Genomic DNA, 23307 nt, shown 5'->3' with positions numbered 1-23307 from the left:
TCCCACCAGCCTATATGCAGATTCACATAGCTGGTAGCAAAGCAGGTGCCCATAGCTGTATCGCACATCTGATGAAACAATTCGCCATTAAAAAGAAAATAGTTGTTTTTTAGGCAAATAGATGTCATTGCAATAAGCATTTGTGTATGAGACCAGAATTTTACAGGTCTACCTCCGAAAAAGTATTTAACAGCATTCAGGCCATCTTCATGCTTAATGCTGGTGTATAATGTGCTTACATCAATGGTTGCCAATAGGAAATCACTTTCCTATGGCAGATCATATACCCTCTTTAAAAAAAACTGTATCCTGAATATATGATGGAAGGATTTTAACTAGAGGACAAAGGAATGAATCTACAAACTTCAATGTATTTTCTAGGGCACTACCCATAGCTGAGATTATAGGGCGTTCCGGTGGATTTCAGGATCTTTATGTACCTTTGGAATCAGGTACATGACTGGTGTTACCGGATTGTTCATTTTTAGAAACATGAATTCTTCATTCTTAATCAAGCATTGATTGTACCATTCCTGTAATTGTGCATTGTAAAAAATGTGACTAGTGATCATAGCATTTTCAGCAACCCTCACATAATTAAAGTGATTATTCAATTGCTTGTATGCTTCACTCAGGTACTGCTGTTTACCCCACAGTACAACATTCCCGCCCTTGTCTGCGTTACGCACAATACAGTTTGCATTTGTAGAGAGTTTATTCACCAGAGCAGTATAATCTCTTTGTTTCTGTGACTTTTTTTATATTTTGCACTTGTGTTTTTACATAAACTTGTCCATTCGTTGGGCACCAGTTCATTATAGATATCCGCAGAGTCTTTACTTGACATAGGTGTAAATCTAGAAGTAGTTTAAAACTAGTCATATCGTTACTTGCAATGTCTATGCCTTGTATTTCAGCTAATATAGATGCTTAACCCATAATAGTTTGTGTATCACTCCCTGTATTTGAGATATTGACTTCAGATTCTTCTTCAAGCTGCCTTAAGTCCAGCATCAGATTTATATAATTTACCACAAGATCCACTGACTGGACATCACTCAAATTGGTTTCACTGGTAGATGGCATCGGTGCTTGTTTGCAATTAAAAGCAAAATATTTCTTTAACTTTAATGTTCGAACGAATTTAAAGACGTCCCCCTTGTTTTTACATAGTTAAAGTCCTCTTCCAGACAGTAAGATCAACCCAGTTTTAGGATGTCTTTTTCAGTTAATGCAGTTTTTGTCCGATTTATGATTGAAGCCTCAGTTCCCATAGTCATTTCTTGTTCTGCTTGTTCTTGGCTCTCCCTTCGGCGCCTGGATTGTTTTGTGCCTTTGCGCCTCTGCCTCTTCCTCTTTGAGGCTTTGCGCTGTTAACAAATGTCCTGGGACGGAGGTTGAATCTCCTCTCTTGTTCTAAAAAAACAAATTCTTCAATCATGGAGGGAGCTGGTCCTGCTGTTGAGCCACTGGGACCCCGATCTCCATCAGTGTCTAATTCAGAGCTTGGAATGCTACTTAATTCTGAATGTGGATCTGCTGTTGGTTTTCCACTTGCAATCATCCTTTGACGATGGAGGGTTTCGATTTTTTTTCGCAAACATATAGATTTGCCCTTCGTCAAAGTTAATTTTTGTGCATTATCAAACATTGTGTTTTTCATTGAAAAAACTACCAGTCTGTTTTCTGATGCACTTTCGTAGTAGTTTCACATGTGAAACGACACTTAACCATATTTTAAAATGGCTTAAAACTTTATTGAATTTGTTGGTGAGCAAGCCTGCAGGTCAGGCACAATGCGACGGACAGCTGACAATTAAATCATAATTTTGTCAAGACACAGCGTCGTCATCCTTTGTTGTTCGAGGGAAATTGTGCTGATATATATATATATATATATGTATATATATATATATATATATATATTTGTGTATGTTATATATACATATATAAATATGTGTGTGTGTGTGTGTGTGTGTGTGTGTGTATATTTATATGCATATATCAGGCATATGAATTGTATAACCTGTCAAAGTCATTCTATGCTAGCTACTGTGCCATCATATTCACTTTTGCCTTTCATCCATTTTTTAGGGCTGTTAGGGCTTTTAATCACTTTAAACGTAACACCTACTCCTGACGCGTCATGTGATCAAGCTCCGCCTGCGGAGCGAAACGCGTCATGGAGAGCACTTACTCTGTCAATGCTGCAAATAAATCTTCACTGCAACACGACTAACGGTGTGATGGCGATTCTTTGAAATTCCTTTTTGAAGTAACTTCATTGGAGAGGCGGTCTGCTCCTGCTGTGTCCGCGCTAATAGCGGTCAGGATTTCTTTCCATATATATATATATATATATATATATATCCTAAGCAGCACTGTCTATTTTGGCAGTCCCTTGTCTTGTTCACCCACCATACTATCAAACGCTGCATGGAAAATAGAGGTAACAGCATGCCGCGGACTCAGATTCTTTGCAGCAGTGTTATTTTAATATTGGCACAACAACTCCATCGTTTCGGAGCCAACGCTCCTTGCTCACAAGTAACTTCTGTTGTAGTGAAATAAACTTTAAATAAACAACCATGTCACATTATAGATCATGGATACTGTAAACAGACTTAACTGATACATCGAGTTTACAACTCATCACTCGATAAAAACATTCTTCTTCCAATGAAAAACATTACCAAATCTTGTTTTTCATTTTATAATATAATTTCAAGGCAAGTGGGAATATTAGCAATCCATTTCAACTCTGCCCGATCTCCCAAACTCAACTTCTATTGACAGTAAGGTTTTGGATCAACTTTATTGTTTGTTAAAAAACCAGACACAGCAATATACTCGCTGTGGTGATCACTTATCTTAAGGGTGATTCCCTATTGCACATAGAGCCACCCCTATGTGACTTAATCATAGCTCGATCACTCAATTACTTTATGCAATGACAAAAAATAGTAATATTAAATCTATATAACAATATCAATCTGGAGGGCACAGATTATATCCCACTGCTACCACATGTTTGGGGAACATCTTTCCCTAACGTCGCACCCATAACGGGGTCTTCTCCTTACCCACAGATTAACATTAGAAAGGCAAAATCACTTAAAGACACTATCTGTAGGGATCACTGACAGAATATCAACAGTCAGAATATCAGGGTACAAAAATATCGACGCAAAAATATGGATGTCAAGAATATCGAAGTCCTATCTACTTAGGGGGCGATTTCGATCTCGGTCAGAAGGGCACTGAATCGGGTTTGGCTTTAGCGGATCCGATTTGGAGGCTGGATTTCCGTCTGAGTCGTACATGGGTCCAGACGTCAAAGTACGATGCGATCAAGCACGAAATCTACGTCCGAATCGTTTCCGAGTACGAACCGCTCCGTACATCTCGGTCACAAGCAAACCGTGGTGCGCAATGGAGACGTTTCACGACCGAGCTAGTACGATGCTTAATTCGGACAGCCGGATCCAGTCGGAGCATCCGGCTCGCAATAGCTCCTGTAGTCAGACTTCGGGGGTCCGCTTCAGACCCCCTGTTACCCGCAGCCTTACGACTCGGACACAGGGGAGACCCATGGGTCTCCCCAACACAGGCATGTACGGTGCGGATGGCACCGACTCGTACCCACTGTAGGGGGCGCACTTGTCCGAGACTTACCCATTCAGTCAATCGGAGCACATGTACGTGTCGTACGACCGGCTCCCATTGACTTTTATGGGAGCCCGACCTAGGAGTCCGACAGCATACGGCCGCATCGTACTCGCTCGGTCGGACTGCAGGACTCAGGCTCGGTCGGAAAACACCCCGGATCTGGCTCGGTCGGAGTGCTTTCCGACCCAGATTGGAATCGGCCCCATAATGGTAAGTACAGAAATGTTGAGAAAAAAAATATCGTTGTTAAAAATATTGTTACAAATATATTTTTTTGAATGTTTAAAAAATAATGTAAAATAAAGTAAACAATACATATCATTTAAAAAAATAGTTAAATTTATTAGAAATACATATAATGTAAAAATGAATTAAACATATATATGTATAAAATATCAAATAAATACTTAATAATATTCATAATTAATTAATTCAATAACTTATAAATTGTTAAAGAACATATTAAAAATTATAAATACATATATAAACACATACACCAAGATTTAAAAAAATAAAATAATAATATTTTTAACCTTTTTAAAATACATTTTACACTACATTAACTAAAACAGCAGAGAAAATATTGGATAGCGGAGGGGATAAAATTACTATTCCTACTCCAGAGAATGCAACAGTAGGAAAGGGCTGGATAGCGAACAGGTACAATTTACTATTCCCACTCCAGTGAGTGCAACAGTAGGGAAAGTGTTGGATAGCGTAGGGGTAAAAATTACTATTCCCACTCCAAAGTGTTCAACAGTAGGGAAAGTGTTGAATAGTGTAGGGGTAAAAATTACTATTCATACTCCAGAGAGTGCAACAGTAGGGAAAGTGTTGGATAGCGTAAGGGTAGAAATTACTATTCCCACTCCAGAGGATTCAACAGTAGGGAAAGTATTGGATAGCGTAGGGGAAAAAATAACAATTCCTACTCCAGAGAGTGCAACAGTAGGGAAAGTGTTGGATAGCTTAAGGGTAAAAATTACTATTCCCACTCCAGAGGATGCAACAGTAGGGAAAGTGTTGGATAGCGTAGGGGAAAAAATAACAATTCCTACTCCAGAGAGTGCAACAGTAGGGAAAGTGTTGGATAGCGTAGGGGTAAAAAGTACTATTCCCACTCCAGTGAGTGCTACAGTAGGGAAAGTGTTGGATAGAGTAGGGGTAAAAATTACTATTCCCACTCCAGGGAGTGCAACAGTAGGGAAAGTGTTGGATAGTAGAGGATTAAAATTAACATACGTGTCAATTGAAGAATTAATAAAATAAATAACCAATTAATAATTAATTAATTAATAATAAATTAATTATAAATACTAAGAAATACATATTCATAATTACTTTTTTATAATTAAATTACTTCCTACCCTATTCCCCTGTAAACCCACAACCAGCTCCTAAAAATATAACACAATTAACATAATCATCTATTAATTTATTATTATTAACTAACCAATTAATAGTCAAATAATAATTAATTATAAATAATAAATACAAACTAATATTATTTTATTATTATTAAATTACTTTCCACCCTATTCCCCTATAAACCCACAACCAGCTACAGAACTAAAATATGCAAACATTAATTTACATAAAAGAAATTAGTGCCAAATATTTAACACATACATTAAAAACAAAACTACACTTATACCAAAAATTACATCACATACTTTTAATACACATACTAGAATACAGACCACTAATGTGAATATCAATATTATTAACAACAATATTTTTACAAACGATATTACTGTCTTCGATATTTAACAAATATATATTTCTTACCTTACTGTCGATATTCTGTACCACGATATACTTGCTGTCAATATTCTTGTACCTCGATATCTCAAACTCGATATTGTTGTAGTTCAAAATAAACAACTCGATATTCTGTCTGTACACCATATGTAGCTCTCTTCCCACACTAAACCCTAAGAGAACAGGCATTCAAGGATTCTATTAGTGTGGAAGTTGCAAAGCGTGCAAATACAGCAGTAACTGCAAAGAGGTATAATTGTCACCTTTATGTAAACCCTTTAAGATCAGAAAACATGTGTCATGCACCACTGTCCATGTGGTGTATGCTTTGAAATGTCTGTGCAATAAATATTATATTGGCAGTACGATACATAAAGCAAATAAATGAATTTTAGAGCATCTGTGTGCCATTAAAAATTAAGACAAGCAATATCCTATTGCCCGACATTTCAAAACCCACCACAATCAGACCAGTTACTATCTGTCATTTTGTGTACTTGACACTGGTCCAATTCGTGAACGAGGGGGGGGGACTAAGATGCATGGAATTGAAGCTGATAATACCATATCATACTATTGCGCCCATGTGCCACAATGGGGATGAGGAACTATTGGTTCATTTGGGATGGGAGAATTTGCCTATAAATCAGGATACAGTTATGCGAACATCTGTAATTTGCTAAATAACATACTTTTCATGTTTGTACATTAGACTACTGCATCAGTAATCTTTTTTTTATTTATTTTTTATTGTGTAAGTCGGTTATTGCACATACAGCTATTAGAATTACAGGTGTTATGCCTACAACCTCAGCGGGCCGGCTTTACACTGTCCCAGTAGGAGCTGCCTTGTGGTGTACACAGCCATTTAGCCGACATCCTCCGGACCGGCGGCACATTAGCAGTAGACATGTTTAAATGTTCACACAGTGCATCTTGTTTCCCATAGCATATATTTACCCTTACATTTTACTTTTTCTTGTCCTCATTCAGAACTTTAAGGACCTTAACCAAACCAAGTAACCCTACAATTGTAGTCCCTGTGTCACAGCATTCTCCACTCCGTATACCAACGTTTCCAATACATCCACATTCTCTCAAACTTTAAGATCACAAAATGCACCATTAACATCAATCAGTTCCTGCCGATGCCTGCACCTGCAGATAATCCTTTAGATACATCCAGAAGTCCGTGGGGCGAGATCCAGTCGGCAATTCCTCCCCATAAGTTGCTAGCGTATCTCGACAGTAAGTCAAATCTGTTAGCCAGTCTTTCACTCTTGGCCCCTGTTTTACATTCCAATGCATTGCCACCCTCCTCTTAGCCATTAATAAAGCAATCACGCAAAACTTTCTCTTTTTCGCTCTGAGCTGCGGCGCCAGTCCCAAAAGACAGACCAGTATCGTGCAGTCCAGTGTTTCCCCAATCATCTTACCAACCTCTCGCACCACTTTCTCCCAGTACTCTCCAACTAGGGGGCAGCGCCAGGCTAGGTGTAGGAAATCCGCGTGTTCCTGCCTGCATCGCACACAATTCGAATCTTCCCGTAACCCATATCTGTGGAGCCTCTCAGGTGTGTAGTACACCTGGTGTATGTATTTATAGTGTATAATCCTGAGGTTCCCGTTGGGTGTCAGCATACTGGTAAGAGAGCATGTTATCTCCCAATCTTTCTCAGATAATGCATCATTCAGTTGCGCATTCCATTTATTTCTCATATGTTCAGTGTTGCCCCCCACGTCTCTCTGTAAACTCGTGTAAAGTCTGGACACCAGGTGTGTGGCCGCCGGGGTCGCAAGAAGCAATTGTAGTGTGTCTAGTGTTTTAGGCTCTTCTGGGAACGCAGGAAAATGATCTTTGACCGCTCTCTGCAATCTGTAATATGTGAAGCTGAATAATAACGTCGGGTGGCTTATGTAATGTAGGCTGTTTAGTGTTCGGAAAACCCCGTCTTCGTATAGGTCCCCCAATGTGTCGATGCCTGCATGTCGCAATAGATCCATCCCCACCTGTTCCTGTGTGACCGATAGAGCTGGGTGATTAGCCAGTGGGAGTTTCGGCGCATATATCGGCAACTTTCCGGAAGCCCTACCCATCTGTCTCCAGGCCTCAATCGTAGTGTTCACTGGATTGATGTCCCGATCATGTATTCTAGGTCGCCTGTGCGTCAGTATGTTAATCAATGGTATCGGATCAGCATCACCCGACTCCACTGCTACATGAGACAGAAATGGTATTTCATGAAACCAGTGATGTGCAAATTGAGCTTGGGCGCAGAGGTAATACAAATACATATTTGGGATCTTAAAACCTCCCTTTTCGTAAGGTAGTGTCATCGTTTGTAATTGTATTCTAGCATGCTTACCTGCCCAGAGTAGACTCAAAATCATTTTAGTAATATTTCGGAATACCTCTGTTGGAGGTCTAATGGGGATGTTTGTAAATAGGTACAGAAGTTTGGGCAGTATTACCATCTTCACTATCGCAGCTCTATCTGCTAATGACAATGGCAGCCTGTTCCAACGTTTGATTTTGTCATCTAGAGATGATATCACTCTGCCGTAATTAGTTCTTATTACTAGTTCTGGGTCCCTGTGGAACCACACCCCTAGATATTTAGTGGGTTCTTCTTGCCATTCCAGTGGGTAATCTAGTGGAATCGGGGCAGTGCTGTCTGTCATAGCCAAGACTAGGGACTTCGACCAGCTTATTTGTAGTCCAGAATGTTGCCCGAATTTAATGTATTCGCGTATTAATGGGTTGAGGTGTTGTGCAGGGTTTTTTACATATACCACCATGTCGTCTGCATATAGTGAAATGTGAATCGGACGGGACGGGAGTTGAATTGCAGATTCGTGATGGTGTTGTCTAATTTTGCAAGCTAGTGGCTCCAACACTAACGCGAATAACATGGGAGATAACGGGCAACCTTGTCTTGTTCCCCGACATATGGCAATCGGCTCTGAAACGTACCTGTTTACCGGAATACGGGCCGACAAGTTCGTATACAGCATCACTATCCATTGCGTGAATATGGTTGGGAAACCCATCCTTACCAATACCGCGTGTAGAAAAGGCCAGGCTATTGTGTCGAATGCTTTAGCCGCATCTAATAGCACCGCTACAGCTTTGATGTTAGGTGCTAGATAATGTGCCAGGGCAAAGAGCGTCCTTGTGTTGTGCGCAGTTGATCTGTCCGGAATAAAACCTGACTGGTCCGGCCTGATCAGTAATGGCATTAGTGGCTTAAGTCTCGCGGCCAGTAGACTTGCTATGATTTTCGTGTCTACGTTAATTAGGGACAAGGGGCGGTATGAGTCACAGTGCTTCTCGTCCTTACCCGGTTTTAGCAGGGCTATGAGCATTGCTTCCCTCATGGATGTCGGTAATGTTTGTGCTTCGTGTGCTGCCCCATATAGCCTGACCAGATGTGGCGCCAGTGTGTCAGCGAACGTTTTGTAGAATTCTGCCGTGTATCCATCTGGCCCCGGAGCCTTATTGTTTGGTAATAGTTTTATCGTGTCTAGAACATCCTCCACTGTTACAGGGCGGGCTAAATAATCCCTATGAGCGTTCGATAGCCATGCAATTTCAATGTCAGCCATATATTTCTGCATGTCTGCCTGTGTCGGTGTGGGTCTCGCTTCATATAGAGTACCATATGTGGACATGAATTCCCCCAGAATCCCATTTACGTCTCTAATGAGTGCTCCCTCTTGTGTCTTAATCTCTGTTATATGGTGCTGTGGTCTACCCTGGCATATTTTCTCCGCAAGTGTTTTGCCCGGCCTCCCCCCTTCTCCATATGCTCTCGCTGTAGTACGTTTGGAAAGATAGTTTAGCTCTTCTGTCGCGAATTGTTGGTGTTCCTGCAATAATGTTTTGATGCGTGCTAATAGTGTGACGTCCCTTGATTGCGCGTATTCCTGTTCAAGCAGTTGTATTGCTTTTTCTCGCGATGTCAGCTGTTGTCGTATGTCCCTCAAAATTCCCGCTGTGGTGCTGATACATACCCCCCGTATTGTGGCCTTGAATGCTTCCCATATGAGACAAGGATCATCCGAAGTTGGGCAGTTTATTTCAAAGTATTCCACAATTGCTTTATGTAGTGTGTCCGTGTATAACGGGTCTTTCAGAGCTCCTGCATTAAATCTCCACGTGTAGGGCGGAGGTGTGTAGCGTGGTATCTGCAGCTCCAAGAGCACCGGACTATGGTCCGATAATGTTCTAGGTAAGTGATTGATCCTGACTGTCCATGTTAGTAGTTCACTCGTGCCTAGCCAATAGTCCAACCTGGACCAACTATTGTGCGCTGCAGTGATATGTGTTGCCGCCATCACCCCCGGGTTCCACGTTCTCCATATATCCGACATCTGTAAGTCAGTAAGTGCGTCTGTAGCTTCAGTCTCGCACGTTTGTGTGGTTCTATTGTGTTGTGTGATCTGTCCAATTCGTCTTGTAATGCTATGTTGAAGTCTCCACCCCACAGTACGTGCTCTACCTGGAGTTGTGTTATCTCCTGCCATATTTTTGTGTAGAATCCAGGGTCATCTACGTTGGGGCCATATGTGTTTACCAACGCTAATCGTTGGCGTCTCACCAACCCTACCACTATTATGCTCCTCCCCTCTGCATCTCGCTGTATTGTCGTAATCTCAAAGTGCACTCCCTTACGTATGAGGATGCTGACCCCACGAGAATATGTGGAATAGTTTGAGCTAGAGATCGACTCCGCCCACCTCGCCCCTATCTTACTGTCTGTGCCAGCCGCCTGGTGCGTCTCTTGCAAGAACACTATGTCTACATGTAATCTATCCAAGTAGGCAAAAATCTGTCGTATTTTCTTTGGATTCCCCAGTCCCCGAATGTTCCATGTCATGCATTTAAGGGTGGCCGATGATGTCATGTTAGTGCTAGTGGAAGGCATCTTGGTGTAGCGAGATACAAAATCCCCTTGGTGCATACATTTGGTAACTCTCTGCTTCGGAACGTGGCGTATCTTGCCAATCATTTACCCTGATAATTACGGAGGTCGCAATGCTTCTCAGACACAGTGACAACTGTCGAACAACTCTCATTTTCCCATCTCTCCCCCACCCACTTCAGCGCCCAAACTTTGCCAAAGCCATCCCTTTAATACAACTAAATAACCTGTAGAACTGTAATAGGGGCGCACCCGCTTGGGGGTGTCGCCAGGTGCACACTTCTCCATCCACATGGTGGATGTGGACAGGTGCCTATGTCAAAATTAATACTTTTGTTTGTGTAACCCGTGGTAGCACTCTCCGCCCCCCCCGTTATCTCTTAGTTTTGTACCACCAGTTCTGGAGTCTTTCAGTACATGTTACACCATATGTATCCCAGTGGTCGCAGTCTTGGGCTACTTCCCGCTCACCTCCGCCCCCCATTTCTCCGTTACCTGCGACCATCGATTCAGTTACTCACTGCTCCAAGCTTTTGGGCGGCAACGGATCAATTCACAAGTCTGCTTACTGCTGTCCATTGACCATAGTCCTTTCAATTCCCACATCTTGTCTCGCTCACTGCCTTCGTCCTGTCGCTGTAGGAGACCGTGGGACACGTATATTCCGTTGCAATTTGAAGTTGGCCAGGTGGTAGCAGCGTGTCACATATTCCAGTGTCTCATGTTGCCGCCGTCTCGCAGTTATTCATCGTCGCTACCATGGTTCTCCCGCTCCTACGACTTTCGCCGTTTGCCCAGTTTTTTAACATATTCATGCGCTGCTTGGACTGTGAGTAAAACAGTGGGCTTACCCTCCGCGACTACCCTGAGTTTTGCTGGGTAAAGCATCGCATATTCAACACCCAGGTCCCGCAACTTCTTCTTTATCGGTGCAAATTCTTTCCTGGCTAGCTGAACTGCCATGGTGTGATCTGGATAAAATTGCAGTGCGTTGCCCTGAAGGTTGATGACTCCCTTTTCTCTTGCCAGCAGCAGGACAGTGTCTCTATCTCTGTAGTTTAACATTCGGGCTATTATCACACGAGGCGGCGCTCCCGGTTTAGGAACAGGCGCTAGAGAGCGATGTGCTCTTTCCACAAGAAAGACTGACGATAAACTATCGGCTCCGAACAATTCCTTCAGCAGTGACTCCACGTAATCCTCCATTTTCCCCGTGTTGGTGGTCTCCGGCAGGCCCGCTATCCGTACGTTGTTGCGCCTGGACCTGGCTTCCTGGTCTTCCACCTTTGCGCGTAGTACCTCCACAGTCTTTTCCAGACCTCCACATACCTTTGAAGTGTGGGCTGAGGCATCTTCTACTCTTGATATGCGTTGTTCCGCCTCCACCAGCCTCTCGCCGTGCTTATCAAGTTTGGCAGCCATGTTGTCTACCCGCAGCACCACATTATCTAATTTGTTGTTCATGTCGTGAAGGCTTTGTTGGATAGCTCGTAGAATCTTCTCCATGCCTGATCCCTCTCCGGACTCGCCGTCTCCCTCTGCGTCCGACAGCCTTGTAGCGCCGCTTTGTTGTTTTTTTGCCTCGAATTGCAGTTTCGACTGTTGCTTCTCTGGTTTACCCATAGCGCAGGAACGAGGTGGAGCGTTGCGTCGCATTTTTTCAGTGGTGCCACTGGTTAACTCGTTAGTTGTCTGCTGCTGTCGGTTCCTGGGTGTAGTCGACCTGTTAGGTCCTATGTTGTTCATCTGTTGCACACCAGTTGAGTGAGTCGTCCCTCTGGCGTTTAATTCTCTTGAGTAGACCCTTGTTTGTTCGAGTCTCCCTGGATGGGCACCTGGCTTGTAGTATGTTGTATAGCTGGAATCTGCCCTGAAAGCCTAACCCCTCTGTTTCCCCGAGTAGGTGGAGGGTCAGCGCGGTAGTAGTCACAGCTGTGGCACCTTTAGAGTAGGCCGCTGCCTGTCTGTTTGGTTGTGTTTGGCGACCTTATTGTGGTTTTTCCTCCATTTAATGACAAAACTGGCGCCCCTCCCCCCGCACTCCTGGCGACACAGCCTTGCGATATGCGTTTCCTGTCGTCTCAGTCTCAGTGCCCGCAAGTATCCAAAGTACCGCCTGTCTCCACCTCCGCGCCGATTATTCCCGCCTACCGGCGATGTACGTCGTTTTGTGTTCAAAGGTAGGCTTTGGACCGGGCTCCGTGAACGCTTGCAATTATGCGTTCCACTGCAGCCGCCATCTTGCCTTCATTGGAACGCATGCCACCTCACCGACTCCTTGGCGCTCCTGGGCTATCGTTGTGCTTGTGTGCCTCACTCGATTTGTCCCACCACCTCGGAGCCGTCAGCGGTGTGTTAACAATCACTCCCTTGTGTCTCTGTTGGGCTCGAAGTCCGGACGTTCAGATTTCTCGCGTCCGCCATCTTGGCATCTCGCTCTGTCCGGAGCCGTTTTTGTGGCATAATTGTATTGTCGTCGATCATTCACCCGGTTTCTCCGCACCAATTTGCAGATATGTCCCTCCTACCTCCTCGGTGGCATTTTTCGGAGGTTTCACGGCGGTGCACACGGGTTTTTGTCACATTTAAGGCACCTGTCCGGCGGAGCTGACTCACGGGTCAACCATCCCGCTGTGCGCCCTCTAGCGCCCCCTACTGCATCAGTAATCTGGGTTTTAACCTCACTTTATGTTGTCTTTCTTTAATACACTTTAGTTGTAGTAATATGGGTTCGAAATGTGACTGTTAATCAGACTGTTTATTATAATTATGTTTCTACAGATTTCTGTCGAATACTGTAGCAAGTGGAAGGCAATGGAGCTAAATGTATCCACTGACTATGATCACTTTATCATAACAACACAATAATAGACATGATTTTTGGAGAGTAGATTTTGGATTGTTGTTATTGAAGAGTCTGCAATACAGAACAAACAACTGTGACCGGTAAAGCCCACTGGGGCGGTATTATAAATACAAATATGTAATGCATATAATTAGGGTGACCCTCAAGTAAATGCCATGCCAGGTGCAATATATTCGTTTGCCCACTTGGACAACCTCTGGGAACAATAAGAAGACCCTCTTTTGGGTTTGATGTTAGGGAAAGGTGTTCCTCAAACATGTGGTAGCAGTGGGATATAATCTGTGCCCACCAGATTGATATTGTTATATAGATTTGATATTACTTTTTTTTGTCATTGTGAAAAGTAATTGAGCGATCAAGCTATGATTAATACACATAGAGGTGGCACTATGTGCAATAGGGAATCACCCTTAAGATACGTGATCAACATAGCGAGTATATTGCTGTAATGTGTCTGGTTTTTTAACGAACCATAAAGTTGATCCAAAACCTTACTGTCAATAGGAGTTGAGTTTGGGAGATCAGGCAGAGTTGAAACGGATTGCTAATATTCCCACTTGCCTTGAAATTATATTATAAAATGAAAAATACCAATTGGTAATGTTTTTCACTAAAAGAATAATCTTTTTATCGAGTGATGAGTTGTAAACTCGATGTGTCACTTAAGTCTGTTTACAGTATCCACGATCTATAATGTGACATAGTTGTTTATTTAAAGTGTTTTTTACTACGACAAAAGTTGCTCAGGAGCAAGGAGCATTGACTTTGAAACGTGTAGAGTTGTTGTGCCACCATTAAAATAACACTTTTGCAAAGAATTTGCTGTTTCATCTATTTTCCAAGCAGCGTTTGATAGGATTTGCTGGGAATCGCCACCCCGTCACGTGAACGCTGTCACAAGAAGTCTTGAGTAAGAGCGAACTTTGTAGTTGGGATATATATAGATATATATGGGAAAACAGTATCCTGTGTTAACCTTCACATACGTTTCATCGCCATTGCAAACGGCACAGAAAGGCACCACCCCACACAGTGAGCTCACGCCAGGTTGTAGCTCAAGCAAGTCTTATTATTTCCTTATTTTTTTTGTATTAGTTTCAAATAAAGTACAAAGTGCAGTCAGTGCATTCGGGGATAAAACAACCTACGTGTTTCAGCCAGAGGCCTTCGTCCAGGTTAAAGTGTACAACGTGCAAAGTGATTTTAAAGAGGTAGGTTAACCACTCCCTCTCCCATAGAAAAAAGTGTTGGTTTCAGCTTTTTTTTCTCTTTTTTCCCTTCTCATGACAACTTTATGCACTAAAAGTTTCGTATTACAGATAAGACTCCCCTAGCTTTAGAAGTTAAATCACAGAAGAGGGTTACGGGGAAAGGGAGCCCCTTAACAGATATACCATGCTGAGTTATCAGTTCTATACAGGATGATGTACCCATTCATTATAAATTCATTTTGATCAATTTGATCTGCGCTTCAATCACGGTCTGATTTTAAAATGCACCTATTCAACATCTCTAAAATTTCACAATTTCATTAATATATCACATCAATTTTCAAATGATGCCAATAACTTAACTCTTTAGATTTCACCACATGTGTGTGTGTGTGTGCGTGCGGGTGTGTGTGTGTGTGTATATATATATATATATATATATATATATATATATATATATATATATATATATATATATATACACACAAGACAAGGGCTTGCCAAAATAGACAGTGCTGCTCAGATTGTTAATAAACCTCTAGGGGCACTTTTATCAGAAAAAAGAAAATCATCTTACTGCACTGCGAGAAAGGGAGTGGGCAGGAGTGAACTGTATTTAACATTATATGGCGCTATGCAACCCCGAGTCGCTATTTTTATTTTTAAATACCGTCGGATCGCAGCAAAAATTGCTGTTTATTTCAATTTTGGCCCCAAAATTTTGTTTTATTGTGAATGTATTTTTATACACACACACATACATTATACTTACACAATGCAACAATAAAAAATTCAGACAATTAAATAGGAAAATATAGTAATTCATGTAGACAATAAATAGAATATCAAATCTTGAAAAACCCAAAAAACACATTTACTATAGTCAGAGGTGTAACACTAGGTCACAGGTTTACACACCCCTTTAGTGTCAACTCAATCTCGCATCTTTCTATACTTAATAATAAATGAGTGGCATTGTAATATTTGCCCACAGGCAACTGTATTTATAGGCGTGAGCTATATATGTGCTCAATATTTGTAAATATTGTATTTGACTTCAGAAGCTACACCTGAAAGTGTCATTTCACGAATGTCGCTTATCTTGATTCTCGGGTGACCATATTTAGCATTTTGTTTTACTTTTGACATCACCTTGGCATTAGAAACCCCTTCTGCTGACCTTTTGTTATACTTCTGAACTGCAAAGTATCTCCCACATTGCAAAGCCTACTTGCAGTATAATATATGCTCGTTTTATTGAGATACCGCTGCCATGTATGAGAAAATGGTGAGAGTTCTCCAGGTCCTTGTAAACTGAGCACAGTAATGCAACTTTGCCTTGATGTTCTAAGATTTATTTTATTGGCATGAATATTGGCGTGCCAGCACTTAGCAAGATAGTATTTGACATATATTTGAACTTGGCTGATATGTCACGTACTGTTCAAGGCATTTGAAATAGTTTCCTCTTTGTGAGAAAGTGACTTCGGGTATGTTCCGCAGTCTACAGAGTAAACAGGTTTCCTTGGGGTCCCTGGCTTGCATTGTTCAGCGAGCCCAGTGATTCAAGGCCCTTTTCGACCAAATGTACGTGTCTGTCAGATCTTATGGCAAAGCCACACTTTTAGTTTTTTTCAGTACACCCTTTTCCTTTTTATAATTTTACCCCCAAACACACACACACACACACACACATGCGCGCACACACACACACACATATATACACACTGCTCACACATATGCGGAACCTCCACTCTTTGAAGTAAAAGAATGTCCTTTTTAGGTTTCGTAACCTGGCGAGGGGCGAAGCCACTCCCAGATCGAAATCTGTTGTTTCTAATAGTGAGGTTAGGACAGCCTCTGTTTCCAATTGGCTAGCTCCATAAATGGAGGCTAGCCATTGGGAGGCAGAGGCTGTCAATCGCGTTTTCTCTCGAAAACGCGATTCGGGGGCGTTTCTGGTGCTTTTTTTAAGCCCCGCCCCTTTGTCCCGGGCCGCGCTGCGATTGGCTGCCGGCCCGGGACACCCCCGTGACGTCATTCCCGGGCCGCGCTGTGATTGGCTGCCGGCCGGGAAACCCCCGTGACGTCAGCCAATCACAGCGCGGCCCGGGACCTGACTTGTTCCCTTTGATCTCACTTATAACCAATGTTGACACGTATGCTGGCTCTAGATCGCATTCTTCTATCGCCGTCCTTAAAGGGGTAATTGTCTAATGAAAGGCTCAGCTGAATAATTAGTTTAAAGTTCAGAAACGTCAACAGACCAGATTTCAAAGACGTGTCCTTGAAAGTGTCCATCTGTCATTTTGTAACTCTCAAAACAAATCACGTTGTTAAATACATTGCGTGAAATAAAATGATTAATTGCCTCTTTCTGCATTAAACGAGTAACAACTCTCGCCTTGAAAAGTTCTCACTTAACCTAGTTAACTTCGTCACCTCCTTTGAACAGAAAGCCCACCCTGTTATTTGTTTGTAAGTTTGCTCTCGTAAACATGTTGTCTGCTCAGGGTCGCTGGCAGGTGGTTACCCCCACCGCGTACACAGCCCTAAGCTTGAACAATACTTTACTGGCCCGTGTTTTGGGGATTCACCTTTGATTGGATGAGATGTTACTAGGCTGTGTACCAGCCTAAGGTGCCGGCCATTCAGAGCACAGAAACAAAAAAAGGACGAGCGTGGGAGCAAGCGCTCTTACGTCAACGGTAAGCAAACAAAAAGGACATCTTCAAATGTTTTAGATGTAATTAAAGCAGCCTAAAAAAACTGCATCTTGTCAGCAATGAAAGGACTTAGCACCTCAAAACCACGTTTGGCTCCAAAAATAGAGCTAGAACGAGTACGTCCTGGCTTAATTAACAAATAAAAAGAGTAACACAGTATTCAGGCAAAAACACGTGTATATATATTGCAAAATACTGCTTAGTATATTATGTTGAAAAATATACGAGTGATAATGGAAAACCTTGCTTTAATTCAGACATTATAATCATTAAGGGAGCACAGTGTTAGACTTACACAATTCCAAGGTGGCGGGAAACGGATTGCGTGATGAAAGGCCCGTTTTGAAAAATATGTTGCTCTTAAAATACGGTGGCTCGTAAGGGGAGGACTCTGACAGAAAACGAGCTCCCCCTACTGGATCTCCAGCATTCAACGGACGCCTCGGATGGCTCCTGTGCGCGGCACGGGCTCCCCCGGGTGGCTGGCTGCGGCTATACAGTCAGGCTGGACCCGGCCCCCTGTACACAGAGAGATGCTCCCGCAGCCGCAGCTCCCGCGGCCCCCCGAGCCTGGGCCGCCCCCCGGGGGCAGCCTGGGAACACTGAGCAACGCCCAGCTCCGGGAACTGCTGGGAGACGAGCGGAGGTTGCAGAGAATCGTGCGGCTTAGCGGGCAGGTGAGGGGGAGGGGCGCAGGGGAGGCGGGCAGCTAAGAGGGGGCAGCAGGGGTAAGCTAGGATGGGGCATAGAAGGAGGGCAAGAGATGGGTCTGGAGAGAGCTTGTGGGGCCATGATGAGAAGCTAGTTCATAGCAGTAGGGGGCAGATGGAAGAAGAGAAGAGGGAATATCATATGAGATGGGCAAAAGAGGGAACCTGGGGCAGGGGGGACGGGAATGGGATGCAGGCAGGCAGGAGGAGCTTGAGGCAGACACAGGTGGGGTAGGAGAAGGGCAACTAAGGGGAATGGTGGGCAGAAGGCCGAGAGTGGGTCAACAGAGTAGAGGCGGGAGAGGTTGCTAAGAGAGGGCAAGAGATGATCCATCCTTAGTGGGAAGCATAGGATGAGCAACAGAAGGGCCTACTTGCTGAGCACCGTGAGTGGGGCAAGAGAATGCACTTGAGCAACAGGCTTCATGGGCACAGTAGGGGGCAGGGGATGAACCTTAGCCAGAGGAAGTAGTAGGGGCAACAAGGGGGCCTAGAATGGGGAGAGATACGATGTTGCACAAGTGGATGTAGAGAAAGGGATTGAGAGAAAGGGAAAGACATGGAAAGGGTCAGCCTGGCTATACGAGAGAGAATTAAATGGGGGTTTGAGAGGACACGTGGAGAGCATATGAGGGAAGCACAGGACTAGGGCAAGCTAGGGCAACAGGTGGTAGGTAGCATCTAAGGAGAGGGCACAGGACAGGGGAGATAATGAGTTGTGATTTTGTAAACGGGAGGGAATTTGTGATATGACGTTGTATGGGGGCAACAACACCATTTTTGTTCGGATGTAAATGTATACAGATTTCTTACAGGCAACATCTGTCCTGACGTTTGAATGCAACCCAATTACAGCACAGCTATGCAGCTTATATCATGTTGTGTGAATATGACTTTATTACAACACAGCCTGGGTTCTTGAATCGGGGTGTGTTTGAATATACATATTGTACAACTCCGAGGGGACCTCGTGTATTATAGGAAGGTGAATGTTACTAGCCGCACCCATTCAGCTGGGTGTATAGAACCATCTTTCAGCACAGGCAGAATGCATCTGGCTGAGAATGCAACTGTTTTACAACACAACCAGGCAGCTTCCATCCAGTTGTTTTTGAATATTGCTCGTTTAATTGAGCACGCAGGTAACATTCATCAACGTGTGTGTATAACTGTATTACAGTATAATACTGTAAAATTAATCAAAGTGTGTAACTGTATTAAAGTACATACTGTAAAATTCAGTATGTGAATGTAAGTATTACAGCATTGGTAGCATCAAAAATAAGGTGTGGAAATATAATTGCATTACAGGGCAGGCTATCTGGTTTGTATCTTTTAATGTATTACAGCACAAGCAGGCACCTTACATCCTGGATATACTAATTCTGAAACATTGCAGGCTGGCCATACTATTCTGGTATATGAACATGACAAAAGTATCAAAAAGGCATGCAGCTTCTGTAGTAGCATGGGAATTTATACCTTTATTACCACACTGGCATGCAAACTTCCATTCAGTTTGCATGAACAAGTTTATGTAGCACAACAGTTGACAGCATCTGTTATCACTGTAACTTGGTTACAACACAGGAAGCAACTATGTTGCTATGGGAATAAAACTGTTTTCTGGGCCATCAGCATTTCTCAAGGTGTATTTAAATATACCTATGTCACAGAACAGTCTGGCTGCACTATTCGTGGTGTATGAATATTGCTGAACAGAACATGTCTTTCCCAGTGAGTAGAAATATAACTACAATACAGCACAGATGCATTGTATTAATCGAAGGTATATGTTCGAATATAATGACATTACAGCATTGACGTGTCAATTTAAATGTGTTTGTGCATTCATATGTAATTATTCACAGTTTTTGTAATACTGAATGGTACTTTTTGGATGCCTCCGAACACTCCAGGTGGATCATAGGATGAGTAATATTGACAAAAGGTAGCCAAGACTGCATACATTTAGTCGGGGATTATGATGTTTGGGAGGCCTGACTGCCATGACTACTGGAAGTACTCTTTTTTTTATATCACAGATGTGTTTTGGGAGGTTTGGTCAACAAACAAAGTTCATCGTTGGCCTTGCCCTTTCTTCTTTTAGTGTGCAAGTAGCTAGGGCAGGTCTTAATGGACTCATTGTCATATGAGTTGGGTTGTTAATTAAGCACGATGTAGAGGTGTGCGCCGTAGCTAGATTAATTTCAGATGGGCCCATAGACAAGATGTGCTAAGGGAGTCTTCATCACTGTGAAATCTGAGGATTTACACTTTACCTTTTAGGTATTGTGGGAAAAATAACTTAGTCTCAAGTGACTGTCCCCCAAAACTCTTGAGTTTGGTTGTGCAGATGTAAAGGACGATCACAGCAAGTGAGGTTAGACGACCTGCAACACTGAAAACCCTTGGTTAGGTAACTCAGGAGTAGCATTGCAAATACGGATGAACTATCTGCACCTTTAACTGTGCTCTTTTTCAGTTTGGAAGTAAGTGGAAGTTCTTCTGGTTGTCTGAATGTAATACTGTCCGGGTGACAAAGAGAAAAGCCTCGGTGTTTTTTTTAGAGTGCCTTAGCTGGGAGCCCCATGTAGATGCATTAGTGCAAGTGGGACATTGGGTTAATGAGGTTGAAGTAAGTTTACAGGGTTGTTTATAGGAGCTGGAAGACCTTTTCCATCAGGCTAAGAAGCTAAAACACATTTTATGTTTAGTTTTTGACTTGGGATGTGAACAGATGTCACTGTTGAACAACATCAGTTTGCAAAGGTTTGGTACAGACACTTTGAAGGGGTCCTATTACGACCAGTCAGTTAAGGGGACTCTGTATTGGGTCAACTAAGCCCACAAACAGATTTCTGTCTTTGCACCACTGCTGCGTTTTAATGCATGTAGGGTTGGTTGTGCTTTAGGGTCCCAGTGTGCAGTGTGGCTCCCAGATCGCTATTCTAGGCAGAAACTGAACTGGGTCTCACTATCACTCACATAAAAGGGAATGATGTAGGCTTTAATGTTGTGAACCAGTGTGTACATTTATCTGTTAAAGAGGGTTGATGAGAGGAGCCCTGAGGCCTGGCATAATTGGTGCTGCTAATTTTGTGGAGGATTCCATTTAAGGATGGCGGGTGTGTTTTACAAAAAAAAAGTTCTTAGTTGAGCCTTTATCTTTAAGTGCGATGGCTTTTACTAAACATCCTTCAGAATGCACTATTAAATATTTCAAAGGTCACTTAGAGATCCAGTAATGGGCTACCAAGTGTGCCCTATCACGATCCGTCTTGAGCTCTTCTCTATAATACAGGAAGGTGGCATTCATTCTGGTGTATTTCTAGGTCTGTTTTACCTTGCTAGCAGGCAGCATCCTTCCAGATTTGTGAGAGTAGTGCTACATTAAAGGAAAGACTGGCAGCAACAATTTTTGGTTTGTTGTTATATATAACAAAACAGAAAAGCATTCCTTTTGTGTGACACCTCTTTAACATCACAGATGGGAAGCATCTATCCTGTTGTGCAAATAGAGTGATATTACATCAAACACAAAAATTGATGGGAGGAATGCTTGCAATGAGTCTGACCTCTGGCAATCACTCGTGGTACCGTTCCACTTCCAACACATCATTTTTGGAATGTTAGGAGTTTTGTAAAGCGGCTGGGTACTCCATTGAGTGTCCCTGCGCTAGATTCCAAATAAAGAGGCCTCAAGAAACCTATCCAATACTATCTAGTGAATCAGATTTGCCAAAAAAAAAACAGGTCTTAAGTGTTTTCTGAAACAGGAGTTCAGATGGCTCCATTCTCAGGTCGAGAGGAAGTTCATTCATAGCTTAGCGGCCAGGAAGCTAACCTCTCATTCGTGCTCTGTTTAATTATTGGGATCACAGGCGTTGCAGTCCCTGAGGATCTAAGACACCTATTAGAGTGATAGGGTTTAGTCAGAGAGTAGGGAACTGGGACCTTTCTGATTCAGGATTTTATGGCAGAAACAGAGTGCTTTGAAAGATCCTCTTTCCTTAATCGGAAGCCAATTGAGCTTTAAAAGAGCTGTGCCGGTGGAAGAGTATCTAGGAACAAATTTGTTGACATGACTGGAGAGTGAGAGATCACTTTTCATATAGACTCAGAGATTCTTAACGGAAGTTGTGGTAAGCGGAACTGAATTATCCTAAGGCAGTCCGAAGTCAAGTCCACAGGCAAAGGTGTCTCTGAGAAACCGCTCATGACCTCAATTTTTTCTCCATTGAATTTGAGAGTTGGCCCTCAGCCAGTGCGAGATGCGACGCATCCATTCATGAAATGAAGACATTGGAGATTGTGAAGTGTAACTCAATGTGAGAATTAGTTGTGTTGATTAAGGGAGAAATATAATCTGGTTGTGTTTGACAATGATTACATTATCTGCATAATTTACATACGTTATTCCATCCGATCTGTTTAACTTGGCCAAAGGTCTTAAATACATGTTTACTAAGCTAGGGCTAAGGGAAGAACTCTAAGAGACTCTCTGCTCTATTACTCTGAAGTAGGAGCAAAATGGAGGAAGGTGAATTGCTTGCAACCTTCTTTCTCTCCAAGAATGATAAAACACACAAGATGATGGACGTAATGTTGCACAATGGTAAAACATTCACCCCCAGTCACAGATCTGGGTTTAATCCATTGTTATTTTGCTAACCAAGCCACCCCAGTTCAGACATGGCCATATGCAAATCAGTCTTGACCCTCTGCCTCATGGGAACAGTCCAGACCGAACTGCCATGCCATGTCTTCCCAGGACCGGAATCAAGCATCCTAGGACCGATTTCTGGCTATCAGCCGTCTTCAGCCAGGATAGCTTGACTCCAGTGGCTTAGTGAGGAAGGGACCCACGTCTGGGCATACCCTTCTCACATAGGGTGAACAGCAAAACACACATTCTGCTAGAGACTTTGACACAGACCGGTTCTTCCAAATTACATTTTCAGAGGTCTGAGGGCATCATGAGCCTTAGACTACTAAAATGACAGGCCACTGAAGTGGGTGGTCAGTTGAGTAAAAGAGCACACTTTTGTTTATATTCGACAGTGTTGTGATTGGCAGCTGTTGATATTTTGCTTACTTGCCTAGAATCTGGTTAGTGGTCTGGATGATTGGGCTCTTCATATGTGTAAGGGAAATATTATGGTGAGCTACTTGCTCCTAAGGTCTAACCCTGTTTCTTTGGACGTACGGAATGTCATTCTGTTAACAAGAGGGAACTGAAGCTATTTTGTAAAGTTTAAAGGATTATTTCAAATTTTGAAGCTGAACTGAAAGGTTATCAAGACACTGGTCTTGTCTCTCTGTTTTGAGTGTTCAACATGCAACACACAGTGGGAGTAGGGACTCACTTGTAACGATATTCCCAGGTTCCATGGTATTCCTCTTGATTGTCTTTAAATGTGTGTTCGATGGCATGGA

General features: G+C 42.8%; 1 protein-coding gene across 2 annotated transcripts in view; it reads right to left on the bottom strand.

Moving 5' to 3' along the window:
* Positions 1-23307, bottom strand: part of KMO (kynurenine 3-monooxygenase) — a 514165-nt gene that overhangs the window by 417260 nt on the left and 73598 nt on the right. The window contains exon 2 of one of the 2 annotated variants that reach the window (XM_078648706.1): positions 5458-5603. The exons of the other annotated variant lie outside the window; for it this stretch is intronic. Within the exon in view, the coding sequence (XP_078504832.1) occupies positions 5458-5577 (120 nt within the window). The 5' untranslated portion in view covers positions 5578-5603. The remainder of the gene's footprint in view (positions 1-5457; positions 5604-23307) is intronic. 2 annotated transcript variants of the gene reach the window in all.

This window comes from Lissotriton helveticus, chromosome 6, assembly GCF_964261635.1.
Source record: "Lissotriton helveticus chromosome 6, aLisHel1.1, whole genome shotgun sequence".
Classification (NCBI taxonomy): domain Eukaryota; kingdom Metazoa; phylum Chordata; class Amphibia; order Caudata; family Salamandridae; genus Lissotriton; species Lissotriton helveticus.
The sequence above is the reverse complement of the archived record's forward strand: the minus strand, read 5'-3'. Positions and strand labels throughout refer to the sequence as shown.